General features: G+C 57.1%; 1 protein-coding gene across 2 annotated transcripts; it reads right to left on the reverse strand.

Moving 5' to 3' along the window:
* Window positions 1-1,282: 1,282 nt before the first annotated feature.
* On the reverse strand, window positions 1,283-14,147 carry TCTN2 (tectonic family member 2). Of its 2 annotated transcripts, none has more exons than XM_036307410.1 (18): window positions 13,939-14,147; window positions 13,675-13,782; window positions 12,610-12,686; window positions 11,422-11,617; window positions 10,553-10,653; window positions 10,142-10,338; window positions 9,283-9,412; window positions 8,076-8,217; window positions 7,849-7,914; window positions 6,689-6,823; window positions 6,352-6,429; window positions 5,220-5,300; window positions 4,919-5,030; window positions 4,187-4,293; window positions 3,017-3,167; window positions 2,357-2,479; window positions 2,129-2,217; window positions 1,283-1,796 (listed from the first exon to the last, which is right to left on the reverse strand). In XM_036307410.1, the coding sequence occupies exons 1-18, from the start codon at window positions 14,018-14,020 to the stop codon at window positions 1,693-1,695; spliced, it is 2,079 nt and encodes a 692-aa protein (XP_036163303.1). In that variant the 5' UTR covers window positions 14,021-14,147; the 3' UTR covers window positions 1,283-1,692. The 2 variants fall into 2 exon arrangements, with proteins under 2 accessions (XP_036163303.1, XP_036163302.1); XM_036307409.1 differs by having other exon boundaries at window positions 13,645-13,782.
* Between the last annotated feature and the right edge of the window lie 373 nt (window positions 14,148-14,520).

Below are 14,520 nucleotides of genomic sequence, written 5' to 3' on the forward strand. Positions count from 1 at the left end.
CACGGCCCGGAGCTTTGAAGACGAGTTTCTGGAGGGTGCGCGCTGCGTCCGCCCGACGGGGCCCGGCCCGCGGTTCCCGGTAAAGTCGCAGCGCGGTGCCGCCTTCTTCACGGCCGATTCAGAGCATGGCCATCCACGCCGCCCGCAGCGGCCCGCAACCGCGGCTCCGTCTCCGCAGATCGGCCCGTCTCAGGACACCCGCACCCACGGAGCCACACCGGCGGCACGGGGTGCTGGCGGCGGCTTTCCTCTCGGGGGCCGTCCCCGAGCAGACCAGGAGCAGGCGCGGACCGGCGCGTGTCTTCCGCGCACAGCCCTGCACCCAGCACCCAGCACCCAGTGACCTGACGGGGCCCAGACCTCGCGCGGCCCCCCTTTAACGCCCCGGGCGTCTCCCACCGCCCTTCGAGCAAAACCCCTAACTTCTCCCCAGCCAGCAAGACCCCGCGGTATGGGTCCCCTCCCTCCGCCTGCCCTGGCTCCGGCCGGTGCAGCCACCTTGCTGACCCTGCCCCTGCCGGGCCTTCTCCAGGCTGGCTCCTCACGGCTCAGCCCAAGTGTCACCTCCTGAGCGGCCGTCCCCACCCCGCCCAGCCTCCACATCCCTGGTTTAGTTCCTTCACGCACCTCCCGCCGTCTGGAATCCTCGTCTGTTTATTGCCAGTTTCCCCCCAAAGTATGTAAGTTCCACGGGACAAGGGCCGGGTGGGAACGGCCTCTCTCTCTCTCTCTCTCTCTCTCTCTCTCTCTCTCTCGGATGCATAGAAAAGACCATACGGTACTGCCACGCGAGTGTTTCCCTGACGTAGGGTCCCCCCAACACAGTCAGATCAGTGACCAGCCGTTTAGGAGTTTCTAGCTCATTTCCCGGCGCCAGCTGCACTGGCTGCCTTAGACTCTGACTCCCTGCAGCCAGCCAGCCAGTGGGTGGTCCCTTCCCTGCGACAAGAGTGTTCAGCTTCTACAAGGACCTCAAAACCAGGTGTGCGACGTGTGCCGGTCCCTCCGGTGCAGGGACTCCGCGTATCCGGCCACAAAGAAAGCTCCGAGACGCGCTGGCGGTGAAGGCCTCACTCCCCACGCACAATGCGACCTGACCCCTGCCAGGCGCCCGGGGGGAACTCCTCTCCACTCACCCGGGAGGAACTGGCCTCACGGAGAACGGCCTGGACCCTGTGATCCTTGGAGCTAATTTTTTTTTTTTTTGGGAAACTTAAGGTCTTTCCATCAATTCCACAGAAACATAGGGTGCCCTGAAAAAAATGCAAGATGCACACACACATGTTGGATGATCATAAAGGCAGTGTTTATTAAAATACATTTCATTTTCAAAAATTGAGCTATCAGCTGTTAAAGTGTACACACTTTTTGGGACACTGTATATAAAAAGTTGAAATAATTGTCTCTAAGGTACAAATAACATATTTGGACCAAAGCTCCTGTGACTTTGAGTAATTTGGGATAAACGAACGCTTCTGATAACCAGGAGGCAGGCCCGGACCCTCGTGCACGCTGCTCAGTCTGCCCGGCAGCGAGATGCCCGGCTGGATGGCTCCGTAGGCGAATGAGACCCACAGAGCGCTTGGCGCGCGTTTCCCACAAAAACAAAGCCCTCCACTCATTCAAACAGCACGCGGGGTGCAGCCAATCGGCGGAGGGAGCGTCTGGTCTGAGGCCCCGAGTGGCGGGAGGTCACGCTCTGCGTCCTCCGGTCCAGGGGTCACTGAGGAACAGGGCCGCCGCGGAGAAGGCGGCCAGCAGCAAGCCCTTGGCCACACGCCGAGCGTAAGGCTCCCCTGCAAGACAGTGAATCAGGTAAGCCGCGCTCTTCCTGCTCCACTTGCTCGTAACTACCGAGATAGAAATCAGCCAACCCTTAACAAAGGCCTTTTTCTAAACTGATTTGGAGAGAGAGAGAGAGGAAGGGAAAGGGGGAGAGAGACATTGAAGTGAGAGAAAAACATCAGGGACTGAGCCCGCCAGCCGGGCAGGTGCCTGACCGGGAATCGAGCCGGCAACCGCTCCGCACTGGCCAGGGCCATAACCATCATTTTTAAGTGGCATTTTTCTTTTTAAACTTGTACACAGGACATAACGATACCCATTCCGGAAATCGGCTGTGCCCTACCTTGGTAATACCGGGTCCAGGGATACAGAAGCTGCGGCCAACACACGTCGTTTCTGTCACAGTCGTACTCTGTGAAATTGATCTGGAATCTAGAAAACATTTTAGAAGATTACAGTAGCTGCCACAAAGCATCCTTCTGGTGAGAAGTATCCAAGTTAAAGAAATACATTTACTTTCAAAGATCTATATTTTTCTTCCTAAAAAATACCAACCAGGTCAGTGACCTACCTGGTCAGGGGCCGGGGGAGCTGGGCAGGGACCTGAATGAACTGGACGGAGGCACTGAGGGGGAAGAGGCCAACCTGCTCACACGTCAGCCCGCACTGGGGCCGCCAGGTCACCGAGGAGACCCTGGAGGAGAGATGGCACAGGCAGCACGCCAGTTCACTCCGTCACCTGAGGACTCCAGGCAACTGACAGCATAACCCAGGAGTCTGTCAAAGACCTTACCCCTGCCTGGCACGGGGCTCAGGGGCTGAGCTTCGACCTATGACCCAGAAGGTCCCTGTTCGATTCCCGGTCAGGGCACATGCCCGGGTTGCAGGCTCCATCCCGTGTGGGGCGTGCGGGAGGCAGCCGATCAATCATTCTCTCTCATCATTGATGTTTCTCTCTCTCTCCTCCTCCCTTCCTCTCTGAAATCAATAGAAACGTATTTTTAAAAAAATTTACCCCGTTTGTATTGTGTGAGTTTTCAAATGCGCCCGCCAGGAGAACGCGTTACACAGCTGTTGCCATGACCAGCACATTTCCCTTTTCACACACGTGGCTGATAGCCGCGATTTGCAAGGAAACCCTCAGCCTCTAAGTCGGCATGTCCCTGTGTCCGTTTCTGGGGCGCCCTCCACGCTCCTGCCTCTGAACCGCACCCAAGCAGACGCCTCAGACCTCTTTTCTGCGCCCAGGATCTCCTGCTGGGCGATGCCTTCCACGGAGCCTGCGTCCCAGGTGAGGATGCGGATGCTCAGCTGCGCAGGAACCTCCGTGCAGCTGCCCTTCCCGCTGCCACCAGCCAGGTCTGTGCCTGGGTCGGGGGCGGCTGCATTTGGGAAAGGAAAATGACAGTTTTTCTACGATCCCCGGATACCGTAAAAATGGGAAATACTAGACAGGAAGCACATGAATGAGGCTTCCATCTCTCAGGCTCTTATTTATTTGTCATCCCATACGGTATCCCCCCTTGTGTTCGACATGTTTCCTTATACATTGTCAGTCACTGGAATTTTAGAGCCCTTGGCCCACATAACACCGAAAATCATGATTTGGTTCCCACGGTGCTCACTGAAATCCACCCAGAGGTGCAGCAGAAATGCTGCACCGTTGCAGTAAAATGCCCAGAGCTGGTAGGTGAGAAGTCCCAGCCCGCTGAGCTGCATGACCTCGGAGGGACAGCGTGAGGGCAGCCCTGGCTGGTGTGGCTCAGTGGTTCTTTGGTGCGTGGGTTTCATTCCCGGTTAAGGGCTTGTACCTGGGTTGCAGGTTTGATCCCGGCCCAGGTCAGGGAGCGCGCGAGAGGCACCCAATCAATGTGTCTCGAAAGAGTCCTGTGCTCAGGAACCATCACCCCTCGTTGCCTCCCACCGCCCGGCCTGGCCACCAGCCACCACTCATCTGCCTTCTGTCTCCAGGTCTGGACGCTGCTGCGGATGGGGGATGGGCTCCCACAGGGGTGGGCACTGGTGCCTGGCTCCGTTCACTTAGAGTATTTTCTATCACCTTTCCTTTTAAGTTAACAAAACTGCTTTTTTAAATCACGAAGGCAATTCTCAATTGCCCATATTCCTGGGACCAAGAATAACAACGCAAACTGAAATGAGCACCCTCACACCCACTCCCGCTTCCTTTACAGACACTGCTGGCTCCTAAGACCACGGGGCAACTTGACCTTCCTGTGGATTTCCTATTTTAGACACAAAAAGGGCATCACGAGCCAGAGATAAAGGAGTGTTAACCCCCAGCAAGTGTCAGCTGAGCCCAGCAGAGGCAGAGGACCTGCTGGGCGGGGCTCTGCAGTCCCAGCAGCCACGCCCCTCACTCCACGGGTGCAGCCTGACTTACCCACGATCTCCAGCCAGCCGTCACCAAGGTCCCGGTAGTCGGAGTTGCCTCTCGTTGCAACGTGAGTTGCTTGTATTAATGAATCAAGTATTTCCGCAGCCTTGTCCCTGCGAGAGAGCAAGACGTTTCCCAGTGCGTGGCCGACAGCTGGTCTCACCCCGAAGTCATGACTCTCGGGGTCTCCAGGCCACTAGGGCAGGAGAGGGTTTCCGTTCGCAGATGAAAATGCTTCGGAACCAAACAAGTGATGGCCGCACATCATGAATGTACTAACCGCCACTGACCTGTTCGCTTTCAATGACTGATTCCGCTGTGTGATTCCACTTCAGTAAAAGAGGAAGTGCCCGCGTCTCTGAAAGTGCCCTCCCCAAGCGACACCAGGCAGCGGAAAGGCCTTTCTGTGCCACACACCAGGGTGTGGGCATCGTCACACATCGACCCCTCCAACTGCACCTGGCGAGACCCTGGTTCTGGCTCTAGGAGCGCTGGGCTCCAGTGGCCCCGCAAACGCCAGCGAGGAATTTGCGTACATGCGGGTGCAATGGCGTTACTCCCGCGACAGACGTCTACTTCCCTCACTGCACGTCTGAATCGCCGAACCTGTCGGAAGTGGGTGTGTGCTCATCGCTCGCGCTGGCTTTCCCACCAGCTGTATTCAGGCCCTAACTTTGCACATCGCGGTGTCTGGGAGGCGCCGGCGACCTCATGTGAAGCGGACCCCGCGGCACTCACCGGAGCCGAGTGCAGTTCTCCTCGATGCCCACCTCCAGGAGGCACCCCGAGAGCGCGTTTTCTCCGAATAACACGGGTCTGAGAGTTGCCGACGCACACAGACCCCTCCCGGCTGTAAAAGAAAAAGGAGACCCCCTCTTACTGTCTGCGCTAAACAAAAGGATGACAAGCCACAAGGAACCACCTCCCCTGCGACTAAATACCGCAGCTGAACTTTAAAGCCACCAATTACTTGTCCGATTCAAAACGGGGCAGCAGGCCCAGCCCCGGCTTCCCGAGGAGCCAACTTCCCACAGATTACCTGGCTGCCAGAGGCTCAAGGCCGCCACGGGGTCCCTCCTGCCAGCGTGTGCGGCGCGCACCGGCCTGCCCAGCTGGTAACCTAGAGGCACAGCAAGCGGGAGGTCACAGGTCAGGCCGCGGGGAGCACCGAGGGGAAGCATAGGACTGCCTCTGAGACAGCAGGCGGGGCTACGACCTTCACCAGTTCCGGCGAAGATGCCTGTGACTTAGAGATAAATGCTAAAGAGACTCTGAAAGGTGGCGGGCGGGCAAGTGCCCCGGTGGGGTCACTCCACTGAGGAGGCCACTCAGGGAGCCCTCGTGAGTGACGGGCCTGGGGCTCATCGGAGGGGCTGGGAGAGCAGGCGCAGCCGAGGAGCCCCCCATTCCCCAGCGGGTCAGCTCAACCCCACGGCTGGGCAGGGCCGGCTCCCAGCCATGCCAAGCGAGCCAACCCACCTCTGGAGGCCCCGTCAGACACCTCCCGGTCACGGCCACGGCCACGGCCCCGCATCCCCGTGGCAGCTATGCCAATCGCATGGTGGTCTATTTGCGCATAAACACAGAGCGCTCCACAGGACGGGAGCTCACAGCCCCTGGTGAGGGGCCCGTCCTCTGCAGCGTATTCTCTTAAAAAGCTCATTTAAGTCCAGTCCGCATGGCTCAGCGGTTGAGCGTCGACCTGTGAATCAGGAGGTCACGGTTCGATTCCTGGTCAGGACACATGCCCGGGTTGTGGGCTCGATCCCCAGTGCAAGGCCTGCAGTTGGCAGCTGTTGCTGATGGTTCTCTATCATCCATGTTCCCATCTCTCTATCCCTCTCCCTTCCTCTCTCTCTAAAAATCAGTAAAAACACACTTATTAAAAAACACTTATTTCAGCAACATCTTACCTGTTTTATCTCTTTTTCAAAAGCCAGGAGCTAAAGAGAATGTCTAGCAATTTATAGCAGCTTGTTACTATCTCCAACACTTCATGCAAAAAAACAAAACCAAACACCATATTGCTATTGGGAAAAGAACACAGGGTCACCCACGAGAAAGAGAAAGGTCGGACCACAAGCTAAACCTGGACAGTTAGGCATCTGATGCCACGGGCAGGAGTGTTGGCCGAAATGCTTGTGAGATGGGTGACTGGCAAGTACTCTTACCTGGGTTTCCAGATCTTTCCTTCTCGTGGCCGCTGTTATAGCTTAAAAACTTGACTGTAAATCTCTGTGTCATGGTTCCTAGAAAGAAAACAAAACGGCAGAGAGATGGGCGCCGCCTCCCCAGGAAAAGAAGTGACCGCCCACAGTGGAGTTGCTTTACCTGGTGACTGCATTTTGACATGCAAACAAATCGCCTTTTTTTAAGTCAAATCACAAATACAAACAACAAACAATCCGATTTTGTCTAACGTGTTATAATGATGAGAATCTTGAAGGAAGAGGAAAAAAACGCCACATGTAAACACGAAAGCCGCCCTGCTGCCCTGCGCCCAGTCACCTTTCTGGAGGGCATGCACTGTGGCCCAGATAATCCTGACGTGCATTTCACTGATGGTACGGTTATTCCATCGGAAGAGATAATGTCCCTCCACAGTCACGTTTCTGGGGGCTGATCCGGGACTTAACAGTGTCTCTGCGAATGAAAGAAGTGTTATCAGTGAGAGCACCGCACGCGTCTTCCGCTCAGGTCTGCGGGGGGCCCACCAGGGCAGCGCCAGCCGCCTGCTCTGCCACCGCAGGGTCCTGCGTGAGGTCTGAACCCTTCCTTTCATTCCTGCATCCCTGCGGCGAGGCTCACGGCTCGGAGGACACGCTCCGTCAGGCGTTTATTAAAGACTAGAGAGTGTCAGCGCCTTCAGCAGGCAGTGTTGCTCACTGCCTAGCTCACTGCCGTGTTGCAGCCACTCCACTAAGACTCGATGCCGGAAGAAGTGAAAGAAAGAAGTGAAAATGGTCCTACAGAATTCTCCAGCGCCCAGCGGTGGGGCGAAGTGGCTGAGCGTCAACCCAGGAACCCAGAGGTCTTCGGCTCAATCCCCACTCAGGGCACAGGTCTGGGTTGCAGGCTCCATCCCCAGTAGGGGGCACGCAGGAGGCAACTGATCAATGATGCTTCTCTCTCGTCAATGTTTCTCTCTCTAAAAATCAATAACCTGACCGGTTTGGCTCAGTGGATAGAGCATCGGACTGCGGACTGAAGGGTCCCAGGTTTGATTCCGGTCAAGGTCATGTACCTTGGTTGCAGGCACATCCCCAGTGGGGAGTGTGCAGGAGGCAGCTGATCGACGTTTCTCTCTCATCGATGTTTCTAACTCTCTATCCCTCTCCCTTCCTCGCTGTGAAAAATCAATAAAATATATTTTTAAAAAAATAAAAATCAATAAAACCATATTGGTTCCTGGACCCGGAGGAGCAGGAGGGGCCCCGAGCCCACATGAGCCACGACCAGGATGGGGAGCTAGTTCAAGGTCACAAGCCGAGTGTGAGGTAAGGGACGACAAACAGGGACAAGCACAATCCTGGGGCAGAGGGCTTCCTCGTTGTTGCGACGCTCCTGACACTCTGCGTCAGAGTGTAGTTCTCTAGGACTGCACGTCACTCCTAAGAAGCGCCGTCCGGACGCCTGTGGAAATGGCGTCAGCGTGTGGCACCGAGTACCTGCGCCGGCGAGGACCTGGCCCAGGTCCGCCGCTTCCTCATAGATCACGTGTGGGATGACGATGCCTAAAGGGAGACATGAATTAACCTTCCGCGGGCGCCTTCCTCGAGGGCAGTTCAAACACTTCCAGCTGCTCCCGGGCGGTGACTGCTGCTCTCATGAGCTGAGAGCCGACCTCGCCCCGCGGTCCGGGTTTGTCCTTTGTCCAGGCTGCACCAGCACGTACCTCCCGCAGTGCCGTCCTTTATCCCGGCGTCCGGGACGCTGCCTGCTTCCCCGTAGGCGTCCAGGTCAGTAATGCAGCGAACGTCAAAATTCTGCAGGAATCCCACCGGGGCATCCCGCACACACTGCCCAGCCAGGGAGACCTGGGGGCGAGGGGAAACCAGCAGACTCATCACTGGGTCTAATCGGAAAACACAGGGCGACCTCCCGCGGCCGCGCCCCCTGCTGGTGCCCTCGGCTTCCCCAGCTGACCCATCTGCTCAAAGGCCTCGGTAACGTGCCCAGGGCTGGTCACAGTGAGAACTGTCCCGGGGAAACCAAGAAGCCCCTCCCCTCCATCTCCTTCGCAGAAAGGAGATCACACTCAAAGCCACTCCCCGCCCTCTTCACACCAGGCTTCTGTTAAAACCAGTAAAGTGGACTCATGGGAACAGCAGAGACATGGCTTTAGACGCCCGTGTTTTGTTCCCACAAACATTTCTTCCTTAGAATTTTGAACTTAAAAATAGGGGGGATTTCACATAAAACTCTCTATGGCCTTAAAACATGTTCCAGCATTCTGGAATATGTTCAATTACATACTGATCGCTCACTAGGACGAGGCTGTGGGGGGGACGGGAGCGGCTGGAAGAGGTTAATGGGGGAAAGGAGGGCCTAGCCCAGGGGTGGGCAAACTTTTTGACTCGAGGGCCACAATGGGTTCTTAAACTGGACCGGAGGCCGGAACAAAAGCATGGATGGAGTGTTTGTGTGAACTAATATAAATTCAAAGTAAACATCATTACATAAAAGGGTACGGTCTTTTTTTTCAATAGTTTTATTCATTTCAAACGGGCCGGATCCGGCCCACGGGCCGTAGTTTGCCCACGGCTGACCTAGGTAATACTCTCCACAAAAAAGATTTTAAAAAATAAATAAAAAATAACAGTGGCTGTGAAACTAACAGAAGTGAAGAATGAGTTACTTCGACGGGAATTTACAGGCTGTTTTTGGTTTTGTTGAGGTCACGCTGAGATTTAGCCAAGAGAGTGGCTCATTTAAGAGTGACTACGAAAACACATCCAGACACGGTATGCAGCTGGGGGCCAGGAGGATCCATGGGGACGATAAGTCACTGAGGGGGCATTTCTAAGAGCACTCGGAGTTCAATTAAAAACAGGGGGAAACAGTGAGAAAAGGCTGCAGCACATTACACTGGAACTTAGTACCTGAGGGACAGTGAGATAGGCCCGAGCAGCAGTCATAACGGGGTCTCCCTGTTTGTACCCCGAGTCCGACATGTCCTTCGGCTCCGTGTGCAGATACGCGTCAAAGGCGGCGGCGTGCGGCCTCGAGGACCTGGGAGTCAACAAGAAAGATGCCACTAACTAACACTTTCAGCTCCTGCCTGCCAGACCCACTGCTCATTGGCATTTTATTCTTTGCTCTTTTTTTCTGTTAATCTCAGAGAGGAAGGGAGAGGGGGAGATAGAAACATCAATGCTGAGAGAGAATCACGGATCAGCTGCCTCCTGCACGCCCCCCACTGGGGATCGAGCCCCAACCGGGCCTGTGCCCTGACCAGGCATCGAAACCGTGACCTCCTGGTTCATAGGTCGACACTCAGCCCCTGGGCCACACCAGCTAGGCTTCTTTACTTTTTTAATTACCAAAATGATATTTGTACTAAATGCCACTGAGCTGTACACTTTAAAGTGGTTAATGGTTAATTGTATGTCACATGGATTTCACTTCAACAATAACAATAATGTTGTAAAATGTCAACAATCCCGGAAGGCGAGGAAAGTTAAAGTCCCGACGAGCCCCCCCTCCCCAGATCGACACTGTGAACGTGGTGCTGCATCCATCAGTTTCTTTCCCAGGAGGCCCGACTCTTTCTGACACGGAATAAACTGACTAACTGGGGTCTGGAACGGAGTCGAGAGCTGGATCATTTAAGCTCCTTGCCTTGGGAGAGATCGCTTGAAAAATGGGACCCACATTCCCATTCCGGGTCCCACGTGGCGTAGCCCCCCCACCCCCGGCCACGAGAGCAGCGCCCTCCCCGGCAGCTGGGGGGACACTCACACAGCCCCGTGGTGGAAGTAACCGAGGAAGGGCGAGTTGGCCAGCGAGGACTGCACACACAGGAAGGGAAACCAGCCCGGGGCCCCGGGCGGCCTCTGCGTGGAACAGAGCTGATCGAAAGGGGGGCTAACGTCCCCCCCAAACACGCCGGTGAGACAGGACTCTCTGAAGAGCGCGGTGACATTGGACGAGCATTCCTGGGAAGAAAACAGACAGGAGCAGGGAGCACCAGGAGGGCGCAGGTTTGATTCCCCGTCAGGGCATGCGCCTGGGTTGCGGGCTCGCGGGAGGCAGTCCATGGATGTTGACGTTTCTCATCCACGTTCCTCTCTCTCTCCCGCTCCCTTCCCCTCTCTGCGAAATCAGTAAAAACGTATTTTAAAGGAAGAAGAGCAGCAGGCGGGGGCGCACCTGGTCGCAGCAGCAGCGGACGTCGCAGGCCCCGGCGGTTAGGTTGCAGGGACACGGGCCCAGAGGCTGGTGCACCGGGTCAGGGATGGCCGTCACATTCTCTGCAAAGAACACGCGGAGAAGCTCAGCCAGGAACCCCCCACCCCGACAAGCACTGCCACGCTCTGACGCTGACAAGAAAGCCGAGTGGCTGTTCCCCAGACCCCCACTCCCAACACTCCCAGCGAGGAGTCCCTGACGTGAGCCGTGCGTAAGACACAGCGAAAACCCACACGTCAGACAATATGCAAGTGGACCCTTCACCACCAGCACCTCTTCCGTCCTTAGAACGCGGCCATCACGTGGAAGGGAGAAAACAGGACCATCTCCCCTGATGCCTGCTGTCGGCACCAGTTACCGCAACAAAAGCTGAAATGGCTCTCCCGCCATCACCAAGAGATCAGTTGAAGGAAACCACGGTGTATTCACACAAGGGAATAATATGCAGCCGTTAAAAGAACGAGGCGAAACTAGGTGTATTCACATGGAACAATCTCCAATTTATATTTAAATTAATTGACTCATGATCAATTATGCTATTGTTTGATGACGTCATGCTGTTTTTAAAAGGTATAGAAGGGTGCCCTGGGCGGTGGGGCTCAGTTGGTCGGAACATCATCCCAAACCCGTCAGGGCGCATGCCCGGGCTGCGGGTTCAACCCCTGGTTGGGGCATGTACAGGAGGCAACCAATCGAGGTTTCTTTCTCACATCAATGTCCCTCTCTCTCTCTCTCTCTCTCTCCCTTCTTCTCTCAAAAAAAGAAAATTAAAAAAAAACAACAAAAGCATACCCTTAGGAGCAGATTAAAAAAAAAAAGCCTCCACTTGCCTGAGGCACTGTGGGCCAGAGAAGAGTTGGCATAAATCTCCACTTGAATGAGCAGATGTGCTAAACAGGCCGAACTGCGCGACGCTGACACCAGGAGGGTCTGGACGATGCATGGGGACTCGGAGAAGGAGCCGGTCTCGTTAGAGGAACAGGACGGCGGAGCCCTCTTCAGCCTCACGGTCACGTCCCACGCGTTCTGGAGGAAACAGATCGCTGTCCCTTTCAGCACCTGCAATTGTAAGAACACCTCCCGGAAAACACACCATCACCCCTCCGCCTCAGCTCACTTAACTGGAGGAGGACTGTCCACCAAGAGGCCCCGATTCCGTTCCGTCCCACCCCCAACCTCTGGCCACAGGCAAACCCGGTTCCCAGCCTCCCAGGGACCGTAACAGGAAGCAGCGTTCGCACACTCGCAGAAACTCAACACTCAACATGGGTCGGGAAATTAACTTAACGCGGTTTGTCTAGCCCGTTTTAGTTTAGCATCCCAGCAGCGCAAGATGAAAACACCAAAAAAATTTAAATTTTTTTTAAAAAGTACTGAAAACAGTACCTGGGGTGCAAAGTCTGTCTTTCTCATCCTCTATAAACCCTAGAGTTGCCCTGGCTGGTTTGGCTCAGTGGATAGAGCATCGGCCTGCAGACTGAAGGGTCCCGGGTTCAATGCCAGTCAGGGCACAGGCCCAGGTTGCAGGCTCGATCCCCAGTGTGGGGCGTGCAGGAGGCAGCCGATCAATCATTCTCTCTCATCATGGATGTTTCTATCTCTCGCTCCCTCTCCCTTCCTCTCTGAAATCAATAAAAATACATTAAAAAATAAAAATAAACAAACCCTAGGGCTGACGCCTTGCACATACTGGGCACGCCACCAAACGTGAACTAAATGGAAGGGTGGGATGAGGTCAGTGGTTAGAAAGCTTTTGGAGTCACAGAATCATCGATAACCTGATGGAGATGGCACCCCTCTCCTGAGAAAACGCACCCCCCCAGGGTTTCACACGCCATTTCCAAGGGCCCTGAGTCCCGGGGTGAGGACCTGCGGGCAGGATGGGTGCCTGCTAGACCTGACAGCCCACAGCTGGACGGTATTTCCAGCGCCGAGAGAGACAGTGTGCCTCGTCCAAGTAAGAGAGCACGGCACGTGGGCCTCGCGGCTGCTACGAGGAGGTTGCACCCCGGCCTTACCACACTGGGGGTCACAGCCAAACTCCAGTCTCCCGTGTCGTTGTTCAGCACGCCGCACGTGGGAGCTGGCAAGGATCCTGCGGGAGGAGAGCATGCAGGGCCGCGTCGCCCAGGGCTGAGGGTGCCCCCGAGATGGATGGAATCCCTCGCCAGCCCGGGCCTGGCCCTTAAAGGCTGCATGACTTTGGGCAAGTGACGGCCTCTCTGAACCTCAGTGTCTCCATCTGTCTAATGGGACTAGAATACATGACTGTTTTTATCCCGACGACAAGGTGAATGCCAGGCACTGTGGCCGCAGGCTTTCCCGTGGGGTCCTCTCTGGTCCACATCAGCCATTCCCCCTCCCCCTCCCCTCCCCTCCGCCTCCCCCATTCCCATCCGCCTTCACCCATCTCCATCCCCATCCTCCTTTTCCCTTTCCCTCCCCCATCCCCATCCCCCTTCCCCCTTCCCCTTCTCGATCCCCCTTCCCCCACTCCCCTTCCCCCTTCCCCATCCTTCTTCCCCACCCCCTTCCCCTCTCCCTCCCCCCTCCCCCACTCCCCTTCCCCCTTCCCCCATCCTTCTTCCCCATCCCTTCCCTTCTCCCTCCCCCCCCACTCCCCTTCCCCCTTCCCCCATCCCCCTTCTCCCATCCCCATCCCCTTCCCCCATCCCCTTCCCCTTCCCCCTTCCTCATCCCCCTTCCCCCATCCTTCTTCCCCATCCCCTTCCCCTCTCCCTCCCCCCTCCCCCATCTCCCATTCCCCTCCCTCCTCCCCCTCCTCCCTCCACATCCCCATCCCCACCCCCATCTGCCATTCCCCTCCCTCCTCCCTCCTCCCCCTCCCCCTCCCCATACCCTTTCCCCATCCCCATCTCCATCCCCCTTCCCCCATCCTTCTACCCCATCCCCCTTCCCCCTCTCCCATTCCCCTCCCTCCTCCCCCTTCTCCCTCCCCATCCCCATACCCCTTCCCCATCCCGACTTCGCAAGTGGACAGCCACAGGGGACCCCTGGGGAGCCCCCTCCCCAGTGACCGCTCCAATACCCACCCTGCCCACCGGAAGCGCCGGAAACTTTACCCGCCTGGTCCTGCAGCAGCGACAGGGACACGGCCACGTCCTCGGTGCCTCCGAGCAGGGACGCGCTGACCACAGGGCCGGACGCGCGGATGAAAGCCGGGAGGAAGACTGGATGGGAGGGAGGGAGGGGAGGGGGCAGGGAGGAGTGAGTCGCCCCCGAGGCCATGCCTGCGCGGGTGCTCCCCGCCCGCTGTGGGGGCTGCGGGTCTGGCCCCTGAGACGCCCGCCTCCCCTCCCGGCCCTGCAGGCCCTGCCCGTACACACCCGGGTCCCCCCGCAGCGGCCTCAGGGCGCCCAGCACAAGGAGGAGCCGCAGGAGCAGGGCGGCCGGCGGTGGCGAGCCCATGTCCGGGCCCTCGCCGGGCCCGCAGACCCAGCCGCGCCGCCTCAGAAGCCGGGAAGCGCCCGGAGGCCGCGCCGAGCCCCGCGTCGCCCCTCCGCCGCCATCTTGTCAAGCGGACGCCGGGAGCTATGGCAACCACCAATCGGCCGCCGGCCTGCGGAGCGTCGCGCCGGGATTGGACCAGAGGCAGAGAGCCCGCCCCGGCCCCAGCGCCCTGGCCCCGCCCACCGCACCCTGGCCCCGCCCACGAACCCTGCGCTCACCTGAAGGATCAGGAACCTAAAAGCCGGAGTTCCCACACCCGGTCATCCCCTCGCTGCAGAGCGAGCCGGCAGACACTGGCTCCCCAACACGCGCCGTAACGCCCTTCATTCTTATGGGACGGACCTGAAGGGGGTGCGGCTGCGTGGCCATGACTGCGTTGTTTTTACTGTTCGCCCAGTTTTGAAGGTCTCAGCACCCCGAAAGCAGGCTGCATCAAACCACCCTGGAAAGGTTTGGCC

The sequence above is a fragment of the Myotis myotis genome, unplaced genomic scaffold, assembly GCF_014108235.1.
Source record: "Myotis myotis isolate mMyoMyo1 unplaced genomic scaffold, mMyoMyo1.p scaffold_m19_p_47, whole genome shotgun sequence".
In the NCBI taxonomy this organism is placed as follows: Eukaryota; Metazoa; Chordata; class Mammalia; order Chiroptera; family Vespertilionidae; genus Myotis; species Myotis myotis.

What these genes read in the sequence shown, in the direction of transcription:
- TCTN2 (XM_036307409.1), bottom strand. Translation starts at nt 14,020, where the DNA reads ATGGGCTCGCCACCGCCGGCCGCCCTGCTCCTGCGGCTCCTCCTTGTG. An exon ending in ATCCTGGGCGCAGAAAAGAG is followed by an intron (nt 2,480 to 3,016) that starts GTCTGAGGCGTC and finishes TCTCTCCTCCAG; the next exon opens with GGTCTCCTCGGTGACCTGGC. An exon ending in CTCCCCCGGCCCCTGACCAG is followed by an intron (nt 2,218 to 2,356) that starts GTAGGTCACTGA and finishes AATGTTTTCTAG; the next exon opens with ATTCCAGATCAATTTCACAG.